General features: G+C 42.6%; 1 protein-coding gene across 1 annotated transcript in view; it reads right to left on the reverse strand.

Moving 5' to 3' along the window:
- Positions 1 to 2,626: 2,626 nt before the first annotated feature.
- The window catches only part of WIPF1 (WAS/WASL interacting protein family member 1), a 33,672-nt gene continuing 18,371 nt past the window's right edge, over positions 2,627 to 17,927 (reverse strand). Inside the window, exons 8-11 of the mRNA XM_077751183.1 lie at positions 14,829 to 15,602; positions 10,107 to 10,319; positions 9,331 to 9,444; positions 2,627 to 5,673 (exon numbers count right to left, since the gene is read on the reverse strand). Coding sequence (XP_077607309.1) covers positions 5,618 to 5,673; positions 9,331 to 9,444; positions 10,107 to 10,319; positions 14,829 to 15,602 — 1,157 coding nt within the window. The 3' untranslated portion in view covers positions 2,627 to 5,617. The remainder of the gene's footprint in view (positions 5,674 to 9,330; positions 9,445 to 10,106; positions 10,320 to 14,828; positions 15,603 to 17,927) is intronic.

Genomic DNA, 17,927 nt, shown 5'->3' on the forward strand with positions numbered 1-17,927 from the left:
CCCAGTTTTTCTATAGGTTTAAAATTTTCTTTAAATCTATTTGATTTGGGGCATCTGGGTGGTCCAGTTGGTTGAGCATCTAAATCTTGATCTGGGCTCAGGTCATGATCCCAGATTGTGAGATGCAGCCCCGCTTCAGGCTCCCTGCTGAGCGTGGAGCCTGCTTAAGGTTCTGTCTCCCCCTGCCCCCCCCCACGCCTACCTCTGTCCCTATCCCACTATCTCTCTAAAAAAAATAATAATAAATTTAATTTGCCTATTAAGGTGAAAGGAGAAAAGAAACCAAATAATCCATTAAGGAAGGGGAATTATAAAGTATTCACTTTCTTTTCTTAATAGAAAGCTGTCACTTTGGCAACTGTGACTGCTGGGAGCAGAGTTATTGCCACTCGGAGATCATTCTGCTGATAGAGTGGGGACACTGACTTGATTGTGGTGAGGCTGGCACACCGTAACTGCTCAATAAAAATGTATCAAATGGCTGAATGAACCAAGCAAATGATTCTAGCTTGAATAAATGAGGCCCATTTTGAAAGCAATTTTTATTTCTGAGTGTTGTAATTAAATTTTATTAGGATCTTTTTTTAATGTTTGTTTATTTTGAGACAGAGAGGAGGAGCTGAGAGAGAGGGAGAGAATCCCAAGCAGGCTCCAAGCTGTCAGCACAGAGCCTCATGTGGGGCTCGAGTTCATAAAATATGAGATCATGACCTGAGCCATAATCAAGAGTCAGACACTCAATTGACTGAGCCACCCAGGCACTCCAAACTTTATCAGACTCTTCTGAATGCACTGAATATTCCTTCCTGAATATGGCCTCAGTTTGATGGCAAAAGGATTAAAAAATCGAATGGAACTTTCACTGAGTGCCTGACATATGCCAGTTATTTTGCCTGATGTTCTGTATATTTAAGCGCTGTAGCCATTTTGCAGTTGAGGAAACTAGAGCTCAGAAGGCTTAAATACCTTGTCATTGGCCTTACAGGGAGAAAGTGGCAGAGGTAGGATTCAGATCCAAGTTTGCATGTCCTGGGCTTGTTCTCTGACCCTGTAACTTGCCATTTGGTCTTTCCTTTCCAGCAGATGTAAAAGACACATGAAGCACAGATTTGTGCTAGAGGTGGGAAGGATCATAATGAAGGGAGCGTTGGGGCACCCGGCTCAGTCATTGGAGCGTGTGACTCTTGATCTCAGGGTTATGAGTTTGAGCCCCGTGTTGGGGGTGGAGATTGCTTAAAAGTGAAATCTTAAAAAGAATAAGAGGAGGTGGTGAGGTGACTAGCCAGGCTGCTTGTACATCAGTAGTATGTGACTTGGGGTCATGCATACTCATCTGTGAGACCGGAGCATGGGACTAGATGACCTCCAAGGGGGGTGACCACACAGCCGAGTTTGCCAGGGCAGTCCCAATTTGTAGCTGTTTGTGCCAAAGCAACAATTATTAGCACTCCCTCCTACTTTCAAAAGTGTTCTACTCGTGGATCATAAATTCTGAGGCTGCCCTATATAGAAGGTTCTTTCCAGGTCTTAACTTCCACATTTTTTTTTTTTTAATTTTTTTTAATGTTTTTTTTTTTTTTTATTTCTAGGAGAGAGAGAGAGAGACAGCGTGAGCAGGGGAGGGTCAGAGAGAGAGGGAGTCACAGACTGAAACAGGCTCCAGGCTCTGAGCTGGCAGTCAGCACAGAGCCCGACGCGGGGCTTGAACCCACGAACCGCGAGATCATGACCTAAGCGAAAGTCGGACGCTTAACCGACTAAGCCACCCAGGCGCCCCATCCAGGTCTTAACTTCCAAATGGAACCTAATAATTTCCTTGATGACGAAAGCAGCACGAATTTTCATTTTTCAGGCCTGCGAGGTAGAAGGGACACCATATGAGGTGTCCTTTGTCTGGAGGTTGCTTTGCATTTCTGGTACAGACAGTCTGCCTGCCACTGCCTCTTTCCTCTACAGGTACATTAGGAAATTCCCCTGCAGTCAATTTGGCTCCAGTTAACTTGGGATCATTATATAAATATTTGCTTCCTACTTTTACGAAGAGTGGCTACCTGGCTATCACTTACTGAGTACCAGAATAAGTCAGGCCAAGTACTGAGTGTATTATCTCATTTAATGCACTTATTAATCCTGTAAGATAGTTACTTACCTTGTAGATAAGGAAAGCAAGCTGAGAAAATTTTGCAACTTGCGCATAAGAGATGGAGGTAGGTCTTCCTAATCTCTTAACCATTATACTGCATTAAGATATGTACACACATGTGTGCAGCATATAATTTAAAAAAATGATCAGGCCCCCTAAATTCTCACTGGCCTTTCCTGTATTTCTCAGTGTCAATGCTAGTCTTTGTGGTTTCCTTGCCCGTTGTTCTGACCATCCATCTGTACCTCAGAGTCTTTAAGCATCTGCTTTAAGTAGACGGTGGACTTTGGCTACGATGCTGGTTCTCAGGGAAAATAAACAAGGGATGAGAAGGCAGATGTGAGGTACACATACCACGAACTGCCACCACTACCTCCTCCTTTTCTTTGGGTTTGTCTTTCTTTACCAGCATATAAAACCAAAAACAGACACTTGCTTTTTCATTTGTATTTACATGGACAATACTTAAATAAAAACCACCAGTTGACACTCTTATCATTCTGCTTTTATTGTCTGGCTAACTTACAAAGACGCAGATGTCTAGGGTAGACTCTACCCCCCCATTTAAACTGTCCTGATGACATCGATACCAAAATGTGCATGTTTACATAATGCAGTGGTACGAAAAACATTTTTTCCCTTTACTGTCCCTGACTATAAACAGGGAAAAATTAATTTCATGCCAAAATATTTTGGGCACTTTAACAATCATCCCATTTCTGCTACTAAAATAACAAAATTGGTATTACAAGTTAAAATATAAAGGTCTAACATTTTTTACAAATATGCAAATGATCTGCTACTTAGACATAAAAAGTCGATTTCTTTCAAACCACAAAGTAAGGCACCATTGGATTAAACATTTCTCTCGGCTTCTACTAAATAAAATGCATAGTGAAATAAATATGGAACACTGAATTTTAATACTGTAATACATTTCAATATAAAATGATATGTGAATGTTAAAATACTGTATTGCATCTTGAATACATTTACCTGGAAATATTATGGGAAAAAAACCCAAATGTGAGCCCTGATTTCAGGGAAGAAAATATTCATTTTTGTGATTTGCCATAGTTGAAGATTTTAGCATAGAAATTATTCAGTTTGGGCTGCAATTAGGTTGCCAATTTTCAAAGAAGGGTGTAGGTGTATTAATGAAACATTTACTTAAAAAAAGACCTTCTAAAACATCTCTGTCCCGGATGAAGAACAACTCTGAGCTGTGGCTCTGTTTCAGACATTAAGAGGGCACCTAAAATTTGGGATGTACAAGGAAATTGGCCATTCTTACTGTCCCTTATAACATTCAGATGCAAAATCCTTTGGATCAGACTTTTCTCTGCCATATTTGCTGTTAAGGCCAGATTCCATCTTTTCTAAAGTGGGTCATGAGGCTTGATCATAGGGATTTGTATCACCTGTTGATATCTGATCAAAGAATCCAAAATAAAATGATTCTGCTCATATTTAAAAAATGTTTTCTTGAAAATACTTTGCCAAGTTTGTTATACCTTTATATCTCTTAATTCTCTTGGGGGTAAAGGGCCCCAAATGACTGTATGAAAGACAGATGAATGGTAAAGGAGAGGTGGAAAAACCAAGTTCTCTAATGTTCTAAGCCCAGGACTGTGGAAAGGAAAGTTACAAAAATATAATATATTCAAATGGGCAATTTCATAATTTATTAGATATCCCATCTATTAGAACTCTAAGTTCTTTTGCTTTTATATAAATGAAACATTTATTCTATAAATAGGAATGCTTCTTTCAAATTTTTCTTTGGATTGATTTCTTGTTAGCATCTCCCAGGAATGTGTGAACAACACGCTGAAACCAGGATACAAAGTTTAGGTATACGTACACAAATGTGGCCGTGTGCTTTTAAAAAATAAGTAATGTTAATTTTAAACATAATCAACCATATAAAACATCTAAAGGGAAATACCGCCCCCCACCCCTAATCTATAGCTAGATTTAAAAGTCCCAGTAAAGTTTTGTAAACAAAATCATACAAAAAAAGGGCAAGCCTGGCTCATCCCTATGGTCCTTCCCACGGAGCTTTATTTGCATAGATCCAAGGCAAGTGATTCCCCAGACAGAGTCAAGACAAATTCTCTTCAGTTTGTAGTAGCAATCTCTCTCAACCCCATCAACATCAGATTTAGATTTTTAGAGTTTTGCCCATCAACTCAAACCTGCTTCCTTCCTCCACATATCCAAGTTGCCACCTTTTCATAACTTTCCTGCACAACTACGGAGCCTATGAGCCTCCCTGCCCTGATGTGCAAGCTAGACAGAGGAGGAGGAAATGAAGTGCAAGGCAGGACCAGCTGACAGGGGAGCTCAAGGCAGCCAGCTTTGAGCCCTGAAGCCCGGCTGGCTTTCGGTTTCTTTCCCATGGCTTTATTCCACGTGACTGTACACCCTGTTAGATCAATTTCTGACCTTGGTATTGTGAAGCAATGCTTGTATACAGACATTAAGGAAAGGGGAAATGAGGGAGCAAAATCTAAGATCAAGCTGTCTGCCAAACAAAGTGTTAGCTCCTAACTTCATTTTTTGTTACTTTTTGAATTGCTAAAGCTTATCTTGCATTTTTTTTTGTTTGTTTTGTTTTTGAAACAAGAGGTTTTTGCACCGTCCTCTGTCTTCTAAGCCTGTGCTGTCCAGTATGGTAGCCGCCAGCCACATGTGGCTAAGCCCTTGGGATGTGACTAGTCTCTCAATGTAAAATACACCTGGATTCTGAAGACTTAGTACCAAACAGAATGTAAAACATCTCATTAATAACTGTTATACTAATTTCAGGCTGAAATGAGAATATTTTGGGTATTAAGGTTAAATAAAATATACTAAAATTAATTTTACCTATTTTCCTTTTTTAATGTAGCTCCTAGAGATTAAAAAACTGCATATGTGGCTCACATTGTATTTCCATTGGCCAGCTCTATCCTAGAGCTTATCTCAGGCTGCCAAAGGTTGGATATCCTGTAACTGAAAAATGTTTCATGGGCCCTGATGCAGCAACTTGCTTTGGTGGTCTCTGGTGCATGGAGTCGGACAGAGAGCCAAGCATGCAACAAAGGCATGGAAGCAAATAGCTCTCAGGGACTTTAATGTTATGGCCTGTAGCAAATAAGCAGTGAAGGTTTGAATTTGGTTGATTGAAAGCTAGGACACAATTCATCTCTGCCACCTTGCCGCAAAAGCCTATTGACCCCTAAGCAACCAACACTGGCGGGCTGTAGCTGAAGCAAGCAATAGCTCTGAGAATATACGCAATATAAAAAGCCAGGTGCATTTCTTTCCTGCATCCCCCCCCCCCACATACATATTCCCACGTCACCCTCCCTTTCTCCCTATTGCTAGTATGAAGGGGCCAAGGGAAGACAAGGGGAGGAGGGTCTACAGCCCTCGGATAGTAACAACAGAAGTAGCTCTTGGGCTTGGATGGAGAAGAGCAGGCAATGATCACCTCGGGATGGGAGGGAGTGGTGGGGCACCCCTTTCTCTCCGGTTGGATCCACCTTGATGAAAACATAGACAAAATATAAATTTTGGTTAGAAAACTTATGATCTCACTGTACAAACTGAAGGGTGGTTGCAAAAGTACCTACTACCTCACCCTCTATGACCAAGGCTGTGAATAACTGGCATATGTGGATGAGAAGTAAGAAGTGAGGGGAAGAAGCGAGTGAGGATCTAAATGTACGTTGCTAGAGATGGATGACCCACCACTGGCTACTGAGTACTCGCAAAATTAAGAAAAAGAATTTTAAATAGTTTTTTAAAAAGTTATTTATTTAGGGGTACCTGGGTGGCTCAGTTGGTTTAGTGTCAGACTTCAGGTCAGGTCATGATCTCACAGTTCATGAGTTCAAGCCCTGCATGGGGCTCTGTGCTGATGGCTCAGAGCCCGGAGCCTGCTTCAGATTCTATGTCTCCCTCTCTCTCTGCCCCTCCTCACTTGTGCTCTGTCTCTCTCAAAAATAAATAAGCAAAAAAAGTTTTTTAAGGGGCGCCTGAATGGCTCAGTAGGTTAAGTGGCTGACTTCAGCTCTGGACATGATCTCACAGTTCATGAGTTCAAGCCCCGAATCAGGCTCTGTGCTGACAGCTCAGAGCCTGAAGCCTGCTTCAGATTCTGTGTCTCCCTCTCTCTGCCTGTTTCCTGCTTGTGCTCTGTCTCTCTCTCTCAGAAAAATAAATATTGAAAAATTAAAAAAAATTAAAAGTTTATTTATTTATTGAGAGAGAGAGAGAAAAAACGAGCAGTGGAGGGGCAGAAAGAGAGGGAGAATCTTAAGCTGGTTCCGTGCTGTCAGTGTGGAGCCTGAAGCAGTGCTCAAATCCACAAACTGTGAGATCATGACCTAAGCCCAAGTGGGATGCTTAACTGACTGAGCCACCCAGGAGCCCCAAGAAAAATTTAAAAAAGTACTTGTCTTCTTACCACAAACATAGTACGTGTTTATGACAGATTCAGAAAATATGGATGAACAAAAACAAAACAAAATCTCACCAATGCTTGTACCACCCAGAGATAACCAATAACATGATATAAATATTTTCCATTTGTTTTCTCTATATAAATGGTTCCCTTTTTTCTTCCCCAAATAGGACCATATATAGTTGGTCTGAACCTTTTTCAGAGTCGTTACTGTTTATACATATAATTATTAATGACACATACATTCTATTATACAGTATACCATATTTATCTAATCAATTCCCCTTTTTTTGGGTATTTGGGTATCTTCTAATTTCTAAACAATGCTTTTTAAAAAAAGTTTATTTTTAGAAAGAAAGAGAGAGAGAGCACACATGCATGTGTGAGCAGGGAAAGGGCAGAGAAAAAGGGAGAGAGACTTAGCCTCATGAACTGCCGGATAATGACCTGAGCCAAAATCAAGAGTCAGATGGATAACTTGACTGAGCCACCAGGTGCCTCAACAATCCTTTTTTGATAGTAGCTATCCTAAAGGGTGTGAAGTTGTATATTTCATTGTAGTTTTATTTGCATTTCTCTAATGATCAGTGATTTTGAGCATCTTTTGCTGTGTTTTTTTTTTGGGCAATATAGATATCTTCCTCAGAGAAATGTCTATGCAAGTATTCAACCCATTTTAAATACTGGGTTTTTGTTGTTATCGAATTGTAGGACTTCTTTATATATTCTGGATATTAATGTTTTATCAGATACATGATTTGCAAATATTTTATCCCAATTCATGGGTTGCCTCTTAACTCTGTTGATAGTGTTCTTTTAAAAACTACGCATATTCATGGGCTATGAGGACTGGGTTTAAAATCCATTCACAATTTTAAAAATTCATTTATCCCATGTACATTTTCCCAGGACCTAACAGGTATTAGGCATGGAGCCGGGTGCTCTGATACTGTGAGCAGACGTAGCAGCGGCACATGCCGGTTGAGGAGGTCTGCTGTGGCCACTGTGCTGGGGAGGCTCAGAGGTGGGCTGGCACTCACAGATTCTTCAGGAGCATTTCAACAGGGGTTTCTGAGATAGAACCAAATCTCTGAGCAAGGGGAGGGGTCAGAGGAAGACACTGGCACCCCATTACCTTGCCTCTTCCTTCTGCCATCCCAACTGCATCTTTTCTTGGGCACATACCCGAGCATAGACTCATCTAGATGGAAACCAGTCATCTGTCATGGAGCCCTGACCATCAGCTGACATACCACAGGTGGTTAGCAAAATGAGGGCTGGCCTTGTGCAAAGCTGCAGTTAGGTGGCACTGTTCAGGGCTGCCTGGGAGCCCTCTAGGCTGGTGCCCTTCACAGAGGCCAAGGCAGCTACAGGAGCAGAATAAAACCACTTTAATTTAGTTAGATGGTCCAGAGATAATCCAATCAACACACAGAATGCTAGGAATATTTAAAGAAAATCTGCAAAAATATTTTTGGGGGCAGTGGACGTTAATTCATCAATTTAAGAAATATTTTGAAATGCCTACTATATTTCAGGTTCTGTGCCACTTGAGGAAGATGCAATAGTAAGCAGGACAGTTCCAGTCCTCAGGCTGCATTCAGTCTTACAAAGAGGAAGGTAGGGAAGCTCTTAACTTAAAAATCTAGGGGTGGGGCACCTGGGTGGCTCAGTCGGTTAAGCGTCCGAATTTGGCTCAGCTCATGATCTCGCAGTTCGTGGGTTCGAGCCCTGTGTCGGGCTCTGTGCTGAAAGCCAGCCCAGAGCCTGGAGCCTGTTTCAGATTCTGTGTCTCCCTCTCTCTCTGACCCTCCCCTATCATGCTGTCTCTCTCTCTCTCAGAAATAAATAAAACATTAAAAACTTTTAAAAAAAACCCAGGGGAAGGGGTATGATTCTGTTACTTTTTAATAAGTAATCTGTACACCCAAGGTGGGGCTCAAGCTCACAACCCCAAGACCAAGGGCATGCTCCACCGACTGAGCCAGCCAGGTTGCCCCTTATTTTATTTATTTATTTATTAAATTTCTATTTTGAGGAAGAGAAAGAGAGAGAAAGAGAGTGTGAGCGTGAGCAGGGGAGGGGCAGAGAGAGAATCCCCAAGCAGGCTTCAGGCACTGTCAGCACAGAACCTGAGGTGGGGCCTGAACCCATGAACCACAAGATCATGACCTGAGTCGAAATCAAGAGTCAGATGCTTAACAGACTGAGTCACCCAGCTGCCCCATCCCCTTGTTATTTTTTTAAGTAATCTCTTGAACTCATGACCCTGAGATAAAGAGAGTCACATGCTCTAATGACTAAGCCAGACAGGTACTCCTAATCACAATATATTTAAAATATCAAAGCAGTTACAGTGAGTTTTTGGTATAATAAGACATTTGACTAGTTTCAAAACTAGAAGGGATAGAAGATGGCTCTATTGTGCTGTCTTAGGAAAATCAAAATGGAGAAGGCTGTGCAAACAAGCAAAAGCAATAAAATTTAACCTGTTAGCAAGCCAGTTATTTTGAGCTTGTAATGACACGTTAAAATCGTTTCTCATATGCTTTCTGGATATCTCCATTTTCCCTATCACTTGTGGAAGGGGAGTTTACCAGAATTTATACAGCTCCATATGGGGTTCTCTGCCCCACTCTAGGCAACGGGCCTGGATTTCCTATACAACCCTGAGTTGTATATAACCCAGGCTATTCAAGTATGAAGCCACCAAAGTCCTTGCAGAAATACTCACTTCGGGTTTCATTTCTTGCCAGTTTACTGGGATAACTTTTGGCCGTTGGTACATATGGCTCTGGAGGTGGCAAATCAGAAATCGGATGGAAGAAGAATCTGCTTTCCCACTCATCTGAGAGAGAGAAACAAACAGTATCTTCAGTGACAATCTGCTATAAAGACTTATGTAATGAAAGAAGAGAAAACTGCAGAGATCGCTTCTAGTTTTATGCTGAGAAGTTTAAAGCTTGAAATGCTACAAAAGTCACAGATTAGCACATCAATGAAATACAAAGCAGAGACAGATAAATCCAAGCGACTTTAACTAGAGTGATTAGGACCCAACCAGTCCCTCTCCGGAGCTGGAGGCTAAAGTTCGAGATACCTTTCTTCCCACAAGTAGGCAAAGAAGTAACTGGCACCCTCTCATAAGAAAGGCAAAGGAAACTGGCTTAAGTCCTATAAACCATGGGGCCTCTTGCCTACAGCCAACTTTTGAGACAGGTAGGTAAGGTAATAAAAAGGTAAACGACAAAAAAAATTTTTTTTCTAAGTCCTGGAATCTTCCAGAAAGTTAACCAAAATGAGCCTTAAACAATGAGAAAAATGAGCTGCCTTTTTGAAAAGTGGAGGAGGGAAGATTACTACTTTTAATTGGAAATTATCAGAGCAGTGCAGTGTGACAAGAATGAGGTTCATAGAAACAAGAAATGTTAATGCAAACACACACATTTACCATTCAGCTGTTGCCCTATAGGCTGAAAATGTTTCCAAGGAGCTGGGACCCCACCTCACCTTCGCCTGAAGAGTCTTGGAAGCCATTTCTAATTGATGTTGATGGTGGAGGAGGGGGAGGTGCCCCAGCACCAGGCCTGTCGGGAGGAAGAGGAGGCCTAGGTCCACTCCTGGTACTATCCACTCCACTCCTGGATGGCAACTGGGGGGTGGCAGGCAGGGCCCGAGATGTGCTACCATTTCTGCTTATTGGAGGGGGTGGTGGGAGAGGGCCTGGAACAACAAAAAAAAGGACAATATTTAGTGTAATACCTTACCTCCCGCACTACTAATACCATGTCACCATCAATGTGCAATTATTGAACACCTGCTCAATACATGCCCTATAATTGGAGCTTATGGAGAAATTGGAGCTTGTGGAGACTTTCTACGAGATTTAGCCAACCAATCAGTAAGCACATATAAACAGAACTGCACTTAAATATACCTGTATGTGTAAAGAGTGCATATTGATAGTTGTTGGCTTTGAGAGAGTACTGAGATTGGAGGTGGTACAGTCAGGTGGAGAACAGCTGATAATCTGAGTATACGGACAACTGTATACTTTAAAAAACATTTTATAATCTTTTAAATAGCTACTGAACTAATTACTGTGACAATCATGAAATAAATGTCATTTAAAAAAGAGTTACAAAAAGAGTAAGAAGTTATTTTAGGCCTTCAGAGGGACTAGATTCTTAAAATGCACACTGGTATTGCTAATTACACAAGCATGTTTCTGTGATGCACACAGTCTGTTTTCAGGCAGAAGTGGCATCAGGAAACCAATCACCAATCACGGCAGGAGTTCCTTCTTGGTCCTTCCTCTTTGGGGAGGTAGATTAACAGGCAGCAACAAACAGCTAGTGCCTGTGCGTAGCTATGCAGAGCACTGACCCTGAGCAAGCTGGTTACCACATGCAACTAAATTTCTATATACCTAAGAGCACCAGCTAGTCATCTCACAAAACTCTTGCCAGGAATAAGTGGCCAAAAAACAAATAAAAAGTACTCTTTAAGAATTTGAAACCATTAAAAAAAAATTCAGTGGTATGTAGAATCAGAAAATTTTAAGCTCCTAACAATAAAGTAGCATTCTTCTTTATGATAATACAAAAGAAACCTATCTTGCTCGCTCCATCCTCCAAATTCAGAAGCTATTTGGGTTATGAGTAAATTAAAAAAAAAAAAAGGAACCTGAACATTCCTATGCAAATCAAAATGGCCTTAGTAATTATTCCCGGTCTTCAGCAGCGTGCTTCGCTTACAAGATGCTGGCATTTTATGTAAATACGTGCTCTAGCTCCATAAATATAAATACCTCTTATTAACTACAGATTCAGAATCTAACCGGAGGCCCTTAAACCGAACAACACCCACTTGCAGGTATCCCTGCCCGGAAGTCTTGGCCCAAACCCCTGATGGGGGTGAGAGGCGTGTCCAGCCCTAGCTGGCCTCTCAAGGAGTCGTCAGTGCTTTTCCTGGCAGGGTTTATTTACTGCCCCATCTGTTTGCAATTGCTGGAGTCCCGGTCAGGAGGAGATGATTTATTGGAGGGCAAGTGTCTCACATGCTGTGGGTTAACTTCACTGGTACTATCACTACATAACTGTCACTAAATGCAAACTAGACGTTCAATATTATGGGGCCTGGTGCTATATAACTTGATGGACTTGACCTCCCTCTCTCTCTTTTAACGTAAATGTTCATGTTCCTAACTCTCCAACCTTCTAGGCCGCCTGCCCCAAATCTAGGCATGCATAATAGAAAACAGATTTCAATTTCTAATAATAATAAACCATCATTTATGGAATGGTACTACATACTAGGGATTAAGATAACCACCATACATACTTGTCTCATTCAAGTCTTACGACCCAGAAAGGTGTAGGGACAACAGATGAGGCCTCTGATGTTGGAAGGTTAAAAAGCTCAAGTCAGGAGGCTAATGAGTGCAAGAGTCCACAATTGGCTCCAAATATGTCAAATTCTAAAGCCCGCATCATGTCAACCCACGTCTCAAAATATAGATGACCCTGGATGACCTCGCATAGGATCCTGTGGGAATGTAAGTTGGTTAGAATTTTGTAGAGGTCAATTTGGCAAAACCTATGAAACCTATAATTTGTCCTGAATACACACTGACCAAAATATTGCATTTCAAGGATTTAATCCAAAGGAAACACATAGAAATGCGCAAACATATTTAGCTACAAGAATGTATTCCCTGTAGTATCTGCAACAGCAAAAATCTAGAGATGGTCCATATGATTAAATAAATTAAGGTACATTTGTAGGCCATTATTATGCAGCCATTAGAAGTCAGGCTATAGAAGAATAGTCAATCATATCAGAAAATGGTAATGAGACTGTTAAATAAAAAACCAACTACCAAATAGTATGCAGAGTGTGATATGGATTTGGTAAACATATATATGTGTATATATAAACATACATGCACATGTTATTTATTTATTTTTCTTTCTTCCTTTTTTGTGTTAGTTAGCTCTATGCCCAACATGGGGCTTGAACTCAGGACCCCAAGTTCAGGAGTCGCATGCTCTACTGACTGAGCCAGCCAGGCACCCCCACAAAATACATTTTAAAAAGACTGAATAGTGGCACCTGGGTGGCTCAGTCAGTTAAGCATCTGACTTTGGCTCAGGTGATGATCTTGTAGTTCTTAATTTTGAGCCCCATCTGGGCTCTGTGCTAACAGCTCAGAGCCTGGAGCCTGCTTCACAGTCTGTGTCTCCCTCTCTCTCTCTCTCACACATTCTGTCCTGTCTCTCTATCTCAAAAAATAAATGTTAAAAAAGTTTTAAAAAAATGACTGAAAAGATAATAAAAATGTTATGAATGATTATTTCTGGATGGTGGTGGTGGTAGGATTATAGATCATTTTTGTCTTCTTTACATTTTTCTGTATTTTCCATAATAAACAGGTGTGACTTAGGTAATCAAAGGAAATAAGAAATAAGGGCACCTGAGTGGCTCAGTCGGTTAAACATCCAACTCTTGATTTCAGCTCAAGTCATGACTCGCCATTATTGAGTCTGAGCCCCACCTCGGGCTCTGTGTTGACTGTGTGGAGCCTACTTTGGATTCTCTGTCTTCCTCCCTCTCTGCCCCTCCCCTGCCCATGCTCTTTTTCTCTCTCTCAAAAATAAGTGAACATTAAAAAAAAAAAGAAATAATCAATGTTACAGCGATAGGTCACGGCCTCTACTATTTAGGGGAAGACTGAATCTGTTGATTTGTCTATTTGGTAGAGCCATGCAAAAAGCTCTTCAGTCACTTTGGGGGAAAACCCATAGCGGTTGGCTAAGAAGAACACATTGCACTTCATTCATCGGACTATCTGTTCTCGTATGTTCTCTGAAGAATACTTAATGAGATGCCTTGATGTGCAGGGATTGGGCTGAAGGGACTTCTAGTAGCTTTTCAGATTTGTAGCCTACTCTCTGTGGCAGAGTGGTTTCCAGCAGTGGTTCTCAGACTTGGCAGCACATTACAATCCTTGGGGAGCCTCCAGATATCTGGGTGCTCCATCTGTAACCCAGACCAATGAAAGCAGAGACCCTGGGGAAGGGGCCCAGGCATCCACATTTTAAAGCTGCCCAGGTGATTCTAGAACATGGTCACATTCGCAGATTCGCACATTCTTAGGTTCTTCAGGTCACAGGGCAAAAGGTTAGCTTCTCCTAAAGAAAAAATGCCCCCCCATCTCTGTGCTGAATGCTTGGAGCGTGGAGCCTGCTTTGGATTCTGTCTCCCTCTCTCTCTGCCCCTCCCCCACTCACGCTCTGTCTCTCTCTCAAAAATAAACATTAAGAAAAACTAAACAAAAAAAGAGAAAATGCCCCATTTCCAGGCATCTTGTATATATAATAAGGTTAAATTTAAAATGTAAATGGTTCTCCTGAACCCATCAATAACCACTGTGACCTAAAAAGCACCTATTATAATTACGAGAGAGTACAAGCTCTAGTGAATCCTCATTTCATTTCATTTCATTTCATGGCGTCTCAAAGTTCTTCCCTTAGACCCAGTTTTCTCAGCCCTGGGATGGGCAGGGCAGGGGGCACAGACAAGCTTCAGAGGGGCTTTAAATCCACCAAATAGCCAGCAGATCCTGAGCATTTCTATGAACAAAAGGCCTATACCTTTATCCGATTCTCGAAGGGATTTAGGTGCCAGAGATGTTACCAAACAGCAAAATGGACTCTAACATTTGTCCTTAATGAGCAGAGGGAAGCGGCCTCAAAGTTTGACCAATGGAGAGAGCGATACAGGAAAAGTTCATTAGCTCTTAAATAACTGCCCTTGTTGGAATAATGGGTCCCTCTTGCAGGAGGTGGGAATTTATTTGCCCCATTAAGACAGCTGAAATGCACTTTAGGAAAGGCGGGGCAGCAGAGCCGTGAGCACATTTCAGGACAGAAGGTGAAGGTTCTAGTCTCTTCCTATTGACTAGCTTGTGATCATTTGACTTTGTAAGTTAGTCTTCTCATCTCTAAAATGCAGACAGAAATAGCAGCCCCGCAGCCCCCACCACCTTCCTCAGAGGTTTACATGAGGTCAGGGATTAAGCGTCCCATGTTAAGTGACATGTTAAGATCAGAGTGGCCGTGCCAAGAGTTCACTTAAGCTTCTGTTGGGTTCCATTCACTTGCGTGGGGGTTAGTGACACAGGGGCAGGGGGGGCTGTGGGAGGACAACTCGCCCCAGGTGCTGCCTTACCTGATCTGCCTGGTGGGTCCCTCACCGGAGGAGGGGGTCTCTCACTGGGCGGGGGAGGAAGAGGGCCCGAGCGTCCTGGTGAAGGTAAGGGGGGTGCAGACGAAGAAGTAAGGGACAGATTCCGCTGCGGGAGTCTTGGGGTTTCATCACCACCACTGGAACCCGGAGGCAGGGGAGGAGGGCCGGGTCTGCTTGGTGGTGGCGGCGGCGGTGGGGCCTGTGATGAGGAGGAAGGCCTCGGGGTAGAAGGCACTGGGGGCTTGCTGTTCTGAGGAGGAGGGGGTGGGACCCCTTCCCTGTGGATGGAGGGCCTGTTGCCCACTGGAGGAGGCGGAGGAGGGGGTTTGTCATCCAAGGCCCTGCTGGGGGTTGGGGGCAGGGGAGGCCTGCTGGAGAAGGGTGAGGAGGTGCCTGAGGGCGTCTGGCGCACTGAGCCTCCTCCAAAAGCAGCACCTCGATTTCCAGGGAAAGGGGGAGGAGTTGGCCCAGGGCTGGGTTGCCTGGGGGCCCCAGGCACGGGTGGGGACCCTCGGTTGTGCAGACTTGACTGAATGGGTCTTGGCGTATTAGGTACTGGAGGGGGAACGCTATCAGGCTTTGCGCCCACGTCGGGCCTCGGGGGAGGCATTCGGTTCCTCTGCGGCTCTGGGGGGCCACTTCTGTGGCCTGGGGAAGGCACAGGAAATCTCCCTGCGCCACCTGGGGGTGAGAAAGGTTTGGCAGATGTGGATCTTCCTCCTGGTGGCAAAACTGGGGGTCGGCTTCCTCCAGAATCTGAAGAAGAGAAAAAAGGAAAAATCCAGTTAGAAAATTAGGACACCTCCCCTTAAAATCAGAGAACTGGAGTGTATTCTCAGCTACTGCAAGTCCTTTCCTAGATGCTATAAAGTATAGGTGACTATCATTTATATAAATCAGGTTCTGTGTGGTCCTTCCTGGAGGCAGAAAGACACAGATCCCTGTGTACCTGCTGGTTCCAGGTTCTACAACCTGGCAGCTTTCAAAAGGGTTCTGGAGAGCTCTCTTGGCATTACGTGTGGACAAGAACCAGGAGAAAGTTGGGAAGGGTTCTGGGAGAGACTGCTGTTGCTTACGGGAAGAGAAGAACCAGATGGTGCGGCTGCACGGGATTGCTGGTAATGATTCTCTTTCTCCCTGTCACCATCCCTGTCTTCCCGTGCCTGCACCTCTCTGGTTTGAAAAAATAACGTAGCCACGTTAGGTGAAAAATTAGTTCTCCCGATGTAAATCTCCCTATGGGTGGGCTTACTTTGTCTCTTTGAATAAAATTCCCAAGAGAACGTGGAAGAATTGGAACTGAAATAGAAAGCACTAACAAAAGAGAAAGAAACTGTCAAAGTGTAATCGAAAGACTCGACATCAGGGGTTGGTCGTAATCTGCAAAGAAGCAGGATGCTACCCAAGTGTTTTTCCTTACTGAGTCAACTTCCATTTCAACATTGGCAGGTCACAAGAACTCTACTATAGCATTAATATTAAACGTGCTTTGGTTCAACGAAGGGAGCCCAAGTTATGGAAAAAATTCAAACTACCACCCCAGAATTTCTTGAAACCCAAGGTAATTCTCAAAAAATGGTTAGCCTAAGAACTTCCACCACTTCAGCTATAAGCTAATTAAGGTACCAAATATTTACTGAGGACCCGCTGTATATCAGCCATTATTCTCTACAGGCTAAAAGAGGAGTAAATAAAATTGAAAAGATCCTGCTTTCCTGTAGTTTACAGTCTTGTGGGGGAGATACATAATAAGCCAGAAAACATGGAAATATTTTCAGAGTTTTAAGTATTAAGAAGAAACTAAAATAGGTTGATGAGATGGAGAGACCAGGATAGATGGGGTGGCTGGCTGGGGATAGCTTTTCTGACGATGTGACATTTGAGCTGAGGCCAGCAATAGAAAGATGATGAAGAAGGTGGTTTGGGCAGAAGGCCAGCAGGGGCAAAGGCCCTGGGTGGGAATAAGTTATAAGGTGAAAAACGGAGGCTTGTGTGCCTGGGGCACAGTGAACGTGGAGAAATCTAGCAGATGGACCCTGAGTGGCCAGCAGGGGGTCAGGTCCTCAGGGGTTTTGGAAACCAGAGGAGTTCAGATTTTATCCAAGACACACAGTAAGAGACATTTTGATGGATTTATACAGTGGAGTAAGAGGAACTTTAGAGAGAATTTTTAATTTCAACTTCAGTAATAGAAAAAAGGTGTATTTCCCTTACTGTGTGCTATGTCACCAGCTTGTGATAAATTCTGTCTTCCAAGTTCAGACTAAAGCTGCAGTTATTAGCCATGTATATATCACACAGCTAGTATTCATTACGTGGATGGTATACTATGATGATGTATACATATGGTATACCATTTTGGACACTAACTTAAATTCCATCTTCATTTTATTATTATTAAAAATTTTTATTTATTATTTTTGAGAGAGAGAAAGCACATGAGCAGGAAAGGGGCAGAGAGAGAGGATGTGGGGGGGGGGGGGGCAGAGGATCCAAAGTGGGCTATGCGCTTACAGCAGACAGCCCAGTGCAGGGCTTGAACTCACAAACGGTGAGAGCATGACCTGGGCCGAAGCCAGATGCTTAACCGACTGAGCCACTCAGGCGCCCCTTCATTTTATTCTTTTACTTCCAGTTGTCTTTTGCCTTAATTTCTTCACCTATTGTTAAAGTACTGAATTTGTCAGCTGCCTCTTTTTGAAATGGGTTTTAAATAAGTCAATTTAAAGGTAAATGCAGGTCTGGCAAGATAGACTCTCTCATGTTATCAAGTCTCTTTCTAGATTTTGACCATCCAACTGCTAACTAGTCAGATAACCCTGAGGATTCAGTGGCTTTACCTTCATGATTGTGAGACTTTCATACTTTCCCAACAGACCTATTAAACGACACAGAATCAGAAAGAAAATTCTTCCAACACAATAAACATTTATACAGAAAATTTTATGGTAAAACATCGAGCTTCACACACTTTGCAAAGTTTTTTTATTTGGTCATGACCAGATTTTTCAATTTTTCTCTCTGCCACCAGGTTCAAAGACAATCCTGTCGGGACTCGTTTCCCTGTGACAATATTTAGGA

This window comes from Crocuta crocuta, unplaced genomic scaffold (assembly GCF_008692635.1).
Source record: "Crocuta crocuta isolate KB4526 unplaced genomic scaffold, BGI_CrCroc_1.0 scaffold219, whole genome shotgun sequence".
NCBI classification, from domain to species: Eukaryota; Metazoa; Chordata; class Mammalia; order Carnivora; family Hyaenidae; genus Crocuta; species Crocuta crocuta.